The following is an 11,442-nucleotide window of genomic DNA, read 5'->3' as shown; positions in this document are numbered from 1 at the left end:
AATCCTAAGAGCAATAAAGTCATGAAAACATCCAAAACATCCTGACATCAATCAACTAAAAGTCTACCACATTGCCTTGTTCACACAGTTTAAAGAATAATAATAATTCACCTACTCAAATGCTAAACTACTTGGACTAGTCCCTTAGAAAATATTCTGCACCACTCACACTACAACGCTTAATAGTCTGTAAAGGTTTAAAAAGGAGCAGGCGAGCTTAAACAAACTCAATGAATGTCGGAATAACCACAAAGTTTACACAACATCAAAGGTTAAACAAGAGCATACTACAACACGTTCACAACCATATTCTAACCATGCCACAATAACATATTCACGCTTCATTAAACAATAAAACTAGCATATACTCTCACGTACTACTACACTCAACATATTCAAATAACTCATTTACAATAATTCATCAAGACTAAACAATGTATACATGCTTTAATAGCTCACAAATCTAGCTTATATATTCACATGCATTCACAAGTTAAATGATAATGACCCAAAATACAATAAATAAGATTTTCATGAAACTTTAATTACATATGCAATTTATTATAAGAACATACTAACATTTTCATGAAACTTTAATCAACTCATTTAGCACATTATTTACATGTTATGCATCCATCTCACATTGTATTATCACAATAAATAATATCATATTTAACCGAAAATTTGGCACTTGAGGTTATGAAACATAAAAGTGGGTTCTATCACCACAAATCAGATACACAAATCTCCAACACACCAAATAACCCTAGAATCGAACATATCCTAAAAACATTTCAATTTGTTATATCAAAACATTTTATCAAATAAAGCTTGGTTTAATAGATTCCTTTTAACATGGCCATATCTACTTTTCTAGACCCCAAAACCCATTTTGATGAAAAATTCCTATCGAAACATTCTTATTCTGTATCGGAATTAAAACACTCATTGAAAGGCGACTTAAAACCACTAGGAGGATTTGACAAAGAGGCACTAGTTGTAGGATGCTTCTTAAGGGCCATAATAGAAATCTAAGCACTAAAAATGCATTGAGACACTAAAAAACCTCGTTTGAGAATTTTATCAAACTGTTGGTGTGCAAAGGGCTTGATCCAAAAACTTGAGAAAAAGTGTAGTAATAAGTTACCCCATGTAAGAAAACACGGTGTATATAGTGAAATTAACCCAATAAGCTACATTTCATAAAATAATAAGATTGAAAATTTTAGATTTTACCTCAAAAGTGTTGAAATGTGGAAAACCTTGAAGCAATGTTGAAGAAATATTGATGCTAAGGTGTTAGGAAGGATTTGAGTGTTAAGATTTCATGAAAAAATCGAAAGGTTTTGAAAACATTTGAAGCTGGGGAAAAAAATTCAAGATAAAAAGGGAATAGGGTTTTAAAATTGTTTTTGAAAACTCACGATGCAGGTACCTTTAAAACCCAGTAGGTATCGTATCGATAATTTTAAAACGGTATCGATAACAAATCACTATTTTGTTTTGTTTTTCAAGTGTAGAAAATTTTCAAAAACACAAATTTTAAGTCCTAAAGTGTTCTAAGTGTCCTAAAATGACTCTAGGATAAATCTTATTGAATTCATATGCATAAAAATGCACAAAGTAAGCATGATACATGTAATTCATGAAGTACAATAAGTTCAATAATTAGAAAAATAGACTAAGTTACCAAACAAAGTCCATTTTAACAAGTTTAAGGGCATAAAAAATAAGTCATGTTAGACAGAATAAGGTCAAAATAGATCAATTAACCACATAAAACTCCCTCTATCTTATTGTATACAAGAGCTATGAACACCATACTATCACGCTTTTTGCAAACAAAGACAATATACAAAGTTAAAAAATCAAACAAAGTTATTTATTTATTAATATTGTTTTCATTACCAATGTAATACTTATTACCACTTAATTCAATTTTGATCCATATTATATTACATTTATTATTTTAGATTAATTATAACTTAATCAGCATTACAATTATTTAACAATAAAAATTAATATTTAATACTATAAATATACACATGTCATTTTCATTAAAAAACATATAAAGAGTTATTGAAAAAATCATATATCAAAATTATTTAATAGGTTTTGTTTCCATTGGTAAAAAATTGTATGATTTTCATTATTATTTGAAATGTTTAGTTATTATTATTTGATATTTTTACCATTATTTGATTTTAATAATATTTACATAACTATAAATAATGTTTATCATTGTGTTATGAAGTATTATGTCAAATGTAATGAAATATTAAAATAATGATTCTTTTAGGTGAAATTTTGACTCATATTTGAATGTCAAGTTATTTTATCTAAATACTTAATATTTTACTATAAGTTAAATTTTCACATTTTTATTTTTATTACTTTTAAAATTTATTTTATTTTCTCAATTATTTTCGAAATTAATGGGCTTTTATTATAAACTAGACCAATTCGATTTTTCTACACGTGTTTGATAACTCAAAATTAAAACAATCCGATAGAATTTTTTCTACCAAAATATGTGGAAAATAATAAGTAGATAAGATCTAATATTTTAATTAATTCAATTTTATTTTATTTATTTTAATATTATATTATCTTATAAAAATTTACGTTTAAATTTTTGTTTTTTTTTTTTTTTGTTTAAAACAAGGTGTAGTGTTTAAAAGTTAAGGATAAAACATAGAATATAATTTTTTAATAATTTATAATCTATATTTTTAAACAATCTAATTATCTTTCGTAATTAACTTTAAGCAATATGTCAAACAAAATTTATAACTTAAATTCAACACTTAAATTTTTAATACTTATATTTTTAATACTTAATTTTTCAGTTTATCAAACAACATCTTAATTAAAAACATATTTTTTAACAAATTATAGAAATATATTATTTAATAAGATTTATTATTTTCAAACAACAGAATTATATATTCAATATTTATTTTTACTAACACAATAAATAATTTTATAATATAAAATCAACATATATTTAATATTAGAAATTTTCAGTTTATCAAATAATATTTGAGTGATAAGTATATCATTATCTATTTATAATTTTTCATAATTTTTATTATAAAAACCATCATTTATTTTTATTATGAATTATCAAATGTAATTAAAAATTAAGTAACTGAAATTATTATTTTAAAGCTAATTTAATATTTTTCAATCTTATCATAATTTTAGTTAAAATTTTAAGTAATTTCCTATTTAAATTATTATCGAATTGACTTATAATACCAAATTAGATTTTAAGACATTAAAATTTTAAGTAATTTCCTATTTGAATTATTATCGAATTGACTTATAATACCAAATTAGATTTTAGGACACATATGAAGGTTTGTTTTTTGTTTTTGTTTACATTAAAATTTGATTAAAAATTAAAAAAGTTAAGAAGAGATGAGAAGTGGGAAGTTAAATAACTATACTAACTATAATGAAGTGTGTTATAAGGCTTTTATTACTAAATTGACCCTTAAAGTTATATTCTAATTTTTATATTGATCTTTAAAGTTTGTTTTTATCAAAAGTAGCCCTCAAACTATTAATTTTATCTCAATTTACTTTGAAAAATGATATTAACCAATAAGAATAAGGCAAGTCCTACATTCTTGTTGGATGTTGTACTGTTTTTAGGTAAAAATAGACAACAAAGTCCTACACTCTTGTTGGATGTACTGTTTTTAGGTAAAAATAGACAAAAATAATAGTTTAGGACTACTTTTGAGCCCAAAAGACTTAAAGAACAATATGAAATTGGGGTATAGTTTAAGGGCCAATTCACTAATAATTCCTAAATATAAAGATATGCACGTACTCACTTTTTATTTTGTCATGGTTTTAATTTACTTATTTTTATAAATTGGTCCTAAACTGGTTAACAAATATCAACTTAGTTTTCTTTCAAAAATAAAAATAAAAATCAATTCAGTGTTTTTGGTACATGATATATATATATATATATATATTATACTATAGATGATATAGATTTAAGCATATATCTTTTGCTTTATTAGAAAATTGGTCTCTCAACTATATCTCAATCCCAGTTTGGTCCTTAAAGTTTTTTTTGACAAAAGTGATACTTAAACTATCAATTTTATCTCATTTTACCTAAAAAGTACAGACGTTCAATAAAAACTCGTCACATGTCAATTCTTATTGGTTGATATTATTTTTTAATAAAATTTATAGTTTAGGTATTACTCTAAAAACTTTAAGGACCAAACTAATAATTAAAGTATAATTTAGGGATCAATTTGTGAATAATGCATATTTCTTTTATCAAATAATATTCAATCAGGATAAAACAACATTTAGTCCCTAAATTTTTAACTTTTTTCACATTGCTCCTTGAACTTTTTTTCGTTTATATCAATCTTGGAAGTTGGCAATTTATGACTTTTCAGATGACCAAATCACTCATCTAAGTTTAGGGATTAAATTTTAAAAAATACTTAAATTCAGGGCTAATGTGGACCAAGAAATAATTCAGAAACTAAATTGGAAAAGTTGACAAATTTGAGGATTAAATGTTGATTTATCCCTATTTTATCAAACAAATACTAAAAAAAAAAAAAATCGAAGTAAATTAAATTATGAAAAGAAGGGTTAGCTTAATATAGAGCATAAACCCTTACTCCGTTTCTGTGCAATTCTAAAACCCTAACTGAACCCCATTTCTTTTCCCTTTCTCCAAACCCTTTACTGTTAGAAACAACATATTTTCAAAAACGAAAATATGATGAACACCGTCTTCAAACGCACAACTTCCTTAGCCTCCAGGCGGATCCTCGCTGCCTCTGCTCAAACTCTCCTTCATCACTTCCACTCTACAGCAACAGTTGCAACAGCCGCCAGAGATGCTGAGACTTTCTTTATTAACAGATTCAAACCCTTCCCTGGCTTTCCGGCGTCTGCAGCGAAGGGGTTTCACGCCAAATCAGGGCCGTTGTATTTCAGGGCATCGACGGGCGTACAGGCAGAGTATGCCGTCGAGGATTATGTCGATGAGAAGGGAAGTGAAGCGCTTGAGATCTCTAATCTGGGGATTGCTCCCGAAATTGTTTCTGCTTTGAAGAATAGGGGTATCACCAAATTATTTCCAATCCAGGTATATACGTGTGTATATATTGTTAGGCTCTTTGCTTTTAATGATATATATTGGAAAATAAGATGTAAAATTTCCCGTTATTTGTAACTGTAGAGGGCGGTGTTGGAACCAGCAATGCAAGGAAGGGACATGATTGGAAGGGCAAAGACAGGGACAGGCAAAACGCTTGCCTTCGGGATTCCTATCATGGACAAAATCATTCGATACAATGCTAAACATGGGTTTGTTGAATTTTTTTCCCTTTTATCTTACTTAAATTTACCGATGCTTTTTTTCAATTCCTAAACGGAAAGGTAAAAAAAATGCATGTTTTTGCGTTTATTATGAATAGTTAAGCTATCTCAATTTGTTATCTATTTTTTCATTTTTAACTAAATTATAATAAAATGATAATGATACTACTTTAAAATGATAATGATACTACTTTAATGTAGCCTTTTTAACGTTTACTTTTAGAAATTTTTAACAACTAATATAACAAGTGAACAACCAAAGAGACCATATTGGTTTATATTTTGATTCTTTTTTGTGCATGTGAAAGATAAATTGTTGTATGGGTAATATTTGTCATCATTTTTAATCAAGAAGACATGTTTTGTGTGAATATGTAGCCGTGGTAGAAACCCTTTGTGCTTGGTTTTGGCACCAACAAGGGAACTTGCTAAACAAGTTGAGAAGGAATTTCATGAGTCTGCTCCCAACTTGGATACAATATGTGTTTATGGTGGTACTCCAATTTCTCGTCAAATGAGGCAGCTTGATTATGGTGTTGATGTAGCTGTTGGTACACCAGGTCGCATTATTGATCTGCTTAAGAGAGGTGCTCTTAACTTATCGGAGGTTCAATTTCTTGTTCTTGATGAAGCTGATCAGATGCTTCAAGTTGGATTTGCCGAAGATGTTGAAACCATACTGGAGAGGCTGCCTGCAAATCGTCAAAGTATGATGTTTTCAGCAACCATGCCTAACTGGATTAGAAGCCTTACCCAAAAGCACTTAAAAAACCCATTAACGATTGATCTGGTTAGCCTGCCTATCTTCTTTTTCCAAACTGCTATGTTATGTTATGATTTCTGGCTTATAGTTATTGGTTCATCCTTGTATTTGTTCTCTGCAAATTGTTTAATGTTGCATTGATGCTGGTTACATATGGAAAAGATTTCACAGAACTAAAAATGAATGCTTAGCATGATGAAAGTTTTACCGTCATAATCCATATTCCTGTGAACACCACTTATTTCTTGTGGCTTATGTGCACCTTTAGGTTGGAGAAAATGATCAAAAGTTGGCAGAAGGAATTTCCTTGTATTCAATTGCAGCAGATATGCGTGGGAAAGCAGCAATTCTTGGTCCACTAATAACAGTAAGGGTCATGCCCTTGTGGTTTGTTTGTTTTCCTGCTTGGCATTTTTATTTTTTGTTCTTTTCATTTTAATTTCAGTTCTGTACCCATTTCAAATGTTTTATAGTTTTTTTTTTCTCAATAATTATTGCTTTCATTGTCAAATTCTTTTTTAGGAGCATGCGAAAGGAGGGAAGTGTATTGTTTTCACTCAAACAAAGCGTGATGCAGATCGGTTGGCATATGCCATGGCAAGAAACTTTAAATGTGAGGCTTTGCATGGTGATATATCTCAAAGCCAGAGGGAAAGAACTCTCTCAGGATTCCGAGATGGGCATTTTAATATTTTAGTTGCTACTGATGTTGCTGCTCGTGGCCTTGATATACCTAGTGTTGACCTGGTAAGCTTTTCATATTATTCTCTGGGTTTTGTTAGAAACTAATGCTTGCTTATAGATGTTTATTTTTTATTTTCGACTTGTGATGCCAGACTTGGCTTGTTAGATATTTTATTAGTCATGTTACCACTTTAAGGAAAACCTACTTCTTATAGGTCTGTTCAATGTGACATCCTAGAAGAATCTGTATGACTTGTGTGTGAATTTCCTACCACTGTTGCAAAAGTTTATCTTACGGTTCATTTTTGTAGGTTTCAATATTCTGCTTTTTCTATTTCCAATTAATTGGTTGCCTATTACTTAGGCCACTTTTGGAGTAGTGGGCCATAGTTTCTAATTGTTAAAACAATAGAAACTGTGCAGGCATCGTTAGAAAATTCTGCATGTTGAAATAGGAATTTATGGAAGAAAAAAATCGCACTGTAAATTTTTGCTGATGCTAATGGTTACTGATGAAATTTCTCAGGCATTTGGGAACCTGTCATTATTTTAGAGTGCATGTGTTTGTATATGCTAGCATTGTTTTGAATAAAGTTTCTGCATGAGTTGATATCGTGAGTTAAAAAATTGCAGCAAATTGATACTTTTGATCTGTCTTCAATTCTTCTGTTCAGTATCTAAGCCTACATTTTCTCATAGGCTTATAGAATTCAAATCCTTGATGTTCAGTAGTTAATATGGTGATTGTTCTGAGCTCTTTCAAAGCCAGTAACTTGTTCTCCTTACTCTAGTTTTTAATGTTCTGTTATTGATCTTGTATTCTTAAATAGGTAATACATTATGAGCTTCCAAATACATCTGAAACTTTTGTCCATCGAACTGGCCGGACTGGTCGTGCTGGAAGGAAAGGAAGTGCAATTCTTATCTATACTCAAGACCAGAATAGGGCTGTTAAGGTTATTGAACGAGAAGTAGGCTGTAGATTTTCTGAGGTAATATCTTGTATCCCTTTGATGTTCATGCTTGTTTTTCCTTTCCTTTTCCCTTTCTTTTTCAGGGATCTTTTACAACTTTGATACTACTTTATTGAGGATTTTGAGCATTAATAATAGGGAAGTCAAAGAAATTTTAAAAGCTAAAGTGAAGGATTTTGAAATGGGGCTAGCAAAAGTCTAAAGTTTTGACATTGATACTCTTTTAGCCTTTTGGAGCTGGAGCTGGCGAAAACATTAAAGCTATTTCAGCCTTTTATCTTATGAAATCAAAACTAATTTTTTAGCCTTGTTTTCATCTGGTTTGGTTGTCAGCCATTACTGGTCGTTAATAATATTCTTTGAGCCAAAGACCTAACTGGTTGTAGGTCAAACTGGCCGATTTTGATTTGTAAAGCACTTCTTGACAATTTCATGCTAAATTTCTAACCCTAAGTCCTAACTCTTTAGTAGTTAAGGTTCAAATAATGTTTCTACATGTCATTTTTCTATTCAAATCTGAAAATTCCAATGTAATTAAAGTATGTGTGGTGTGAGATTGTCAGCCTTTGTTCCTTTGGAAATGTAATGAGTGCCTATTATTGGTTCAGGTGATTTATTGTCTCTTCTTGAGCTTTGTGAGAATTAAAAATCATTTCCTAAGATAGAAATTTAACTAATTTAACCAGACCCTTGTGTCTTTCCACCAATGAGATCCACTATTCTCCATTTGAAAAACAAATGTAAAGAATTATAAAATAGTATCGTACAGTCCAAGAATATTAAGGATGGTCTTATTTCGATTTTGCATGTAAGATTTTATAACATGAGGTAGGAAAAGACAAGAACTACTATTATGACACACGAAAATATCTAATTCAAATCATTAAACCAAAGTTATGCATAAATGGATAATTGTACCTGAAAGATATACATGAAGTTTTACATTGATTGCTATGTTACTGTATGTTCTCATGGATAGAGCTTATAGACTGATTACTCTTTAATTTGTTGTAGCTTCCTAGGATTGAGGTTGATGGTGGGAGCACTGGTATGTTTAATGATATTGGTGCTGGTGGTCGATTTGGAGGTGCACGAGATCGTGGATATGGTGATATGGGTTTTGGTCGTTCTGGTCGGCAAGCGGAATATGGATTTGGCCGTTCTGGAGGCAATAGGGGTCCTGGATTTGGTCGTAGTGGCAGTCAGTTTTCTGATGAGATGGGTGGTTATGGAGGTCGTTTTGGTTCTAATAACCGGTCTGGAAATTTTGGTGGTTCTGCATCCAGTCGTCCTAGTGGCTTTGGTAATTTTGGTTCTAGACGTACTAGTGGATTTGGGGACTTTGGTTCAGGTAACCCAGGTGGATTTAAGGACAATCGTTCTGGTCAAACTGCTGGTGGTTTTGGCGGCTTTGGTTCTGGTGGATTTGGTGACAAGCATTCAGGCCAAAGTAGTGCGAGCAATGGTGATTCTCGATCTAGTCGATTTAGCCGCTTTGGGGTCTCTGATGTTGATAATGATCAGAGCACTGGAAGAACACCCTTCTAAATTCTTTGAGGTAAGCACGATATGGCAAACACCACTAGGAGCTCTCCCTCTCTTTTTCTTGTTACTTTTTGCTATCAATTTGAAATAATCATTTATTTTGCAAATCTTGATTCATTTTCATTTTTGCAAGATTGCCTGGTGCTACCTAGGTCTTTATGCATTCTTAATACTTATTGTCTTCCCTTGGGTTTGTGTGGAATTAGATTTCTCTGGTAAAGCCTTCAAAATTGTAGTGGATTGGATTTAGTGCAAATATAATAGAGATACCATTTTTCTTTATTCTGTTCTTGGTTTTTTCCTTGTAGAAGTGGAAACCTGCCGCTGTATTATAGAATGTAAAGGTGATGGTAGGTTGCATGCTACAATTCTTATGCAAACTTGTAGCTTGTGGACAAGCTCACAATATATGTGTTAACCAAATATGCTTGGTTGATTATATTGAAATAAACAAGTCTTTATTTGGCAGTCACCAGCTCTCTCGAAAATCAATTATTTTCAATGATAAACACAAAAGCAAATACAAATAAACCATCTAGATTTTAGTTATGTTTTGATTTGGGGTATTGGTTATAATTTGTTAGTGAGTAATGTGTTCTCTTTGTGAGTATGGTGCTCAGAGGAAGAGGTGGTCAGCATAGGTGCAACTGGAGGTTCTCTTTAGTGACAGGTTACCGAGTTGGTAATGCAAAAGGAATGTTTTTTTTTTTCTTCAAAGAGGAGTGATGACTAAAAGTTGTTTACCTCCATTATTTTCCATTAACCTTCCTTTTTCCGTGCCTTCCAAAAGCCAAAGATTTGGAAAATGCACAAAATGATTTCTGATGAATGAAGCACACAAATTCTTGGCTGATCTTATGATTGCTTTTTAAGGTCTTATCTTCATTTTTTGCTCTATCACATCATGTTGATGACAAAAAGTGTATTCACTGCATATGTTTGCTTTTATTTGGCTGCAAACAAGTGCTTACTCCATCCCCTTTGTCCATTTGGTAGGATTTGATTGACTAGATGTTTGTGGCCTACGAATTACATTTGTTCTCATTTGCATTTATTTTGGAATGGCAGGGAAGAAGGCAGCAATCTCGATGACAGCTTTCAGTGGGAAACAGATATTGAGAAACAAGGATTTTTTGTTTTGGTTCGTGATAAGTTTGTTGGGAAGAAAGAAAGGATATATAACCCTAATCCCTTTCCTCTCCCCTGGCCGGTTAGTGCTTAAGTTAACTAATATATATACTAGTTACTCACATGGGAATGTTTTAAGATGCTGACTATTAATATTGAATTGATTCTATGTGAAGAGAAAATATAATAAAAAAAACATCCAGAACGATCATGTATTACGAATTAAGTTGTCATAGTATATTTCATTATGGGAAAGTGGCCTGTTCTTCAGTGTCTTCTTTAGTGGTCAGAAACAGAGGCAAGAGAGGGTTTGCAATGGCCTTGCTCCTTCCGGAAAATGATAGAAAAACTGTCCCCCCAAAACCCCGAAAGTTCCCTGAACATAAAATTCTTGGCTTCATCCTTGCTATACATATACATATCGTATAATTTATTTCTAGCATGTTAAATTTATATTTGAAACGTTATGATAGTATGGTGTAGCCAAAGCCAAGCATGCTTTTATTTTCCATAAGGTCGCTCACTAACAGTAACCAAAGATGCTAAATATCATCTATTCTTCTTATATATATTTATGAGTGTTTTTATCTTTATTTTTATATAATAGATTTGATCTCGGAACATCATACGTAATAAACATTTAAAAAATTCTGATTCAGTAACAACTTGAAAGCCAGCCAGAAACAGTAGTGCTTCAGCACTAACAAGCTCAGATATCAAGTTTGAACAAGACCATCATATACGTCCCAAAACAGAGCAAATACCACACTTCTTGAGAATCCTCCAACACCCTTCATTGTCTTGTATTAGTCCGCCGGCCACTGCCACATTGTTAACAAGGCGAACAACTCCACCAATGTTAACCTTGCACCATCCCACTGGTTGGCACTGCTATACCATAACTTGTCGTTTAACTCTCCGCCTAGCCTGGAGACCGTTTATTCCATTGCCCCTGCTAACCCAAACAGCTTAACCCCT

General features: G+C 31.5%; 1 protein-coding gene across 1 annotated transcript; it reads left to right on the top strand.

Moving 5' to 3' along the window:
• Positions 1 to 4,613: 4,613 nt before the first annotated feature.
• LOC108460294 (DEAD-box ATP-dependent RNA helicase 53, mitochondrial-like) lies at positions 4,614 to 10,719 on the top strand. The gene is made up of 8 exons (XM_017759735.2): positions 4,614 to 5,137; positions 5,231 to 5,358; positions 5,749 to 6,160; positions 6,402 to 6,500; positions 6,656 to 6,880; positions 7,648 to 7,809; positions 8,806 to 9,349; positions 10,405 to 10,719. Exons 1-7 carry the CDS (start codon positions 4,766 to 4,768, stop codon positions 9,337 to 9,339), a joined length of 1,932 nt encoding a protein of 643 aa, XP_017615224.1. The 5' UTR covers positions 4,614 to 4,765; the 3' UTR covers positions 9,340 to 9,349; positions 10,405 to 10,719.
• Positions 10,720 to 11,442: the final 723 nt, after the last annotated feature.

Source organism: Gossypium arboreum, chromosome 4 (assembly GCF_025698485.1).
Source record: "Gossypium arboreum isolate Shixiya-1 chromosome 4, ASM2569848v2, whole genome shotgun sequence".
NCBI lineage: Eukaryota > Viridiplantae > Streptophyta > Magnoliopsida > Malvales > Malvaceae > Gossypium > Gossypium arboreum.
The sequence above is the reverse complement of the archived record's forward strand: the minus strand, read 5'-3'. Positions and strand labels throughout refer to the sequence as shown.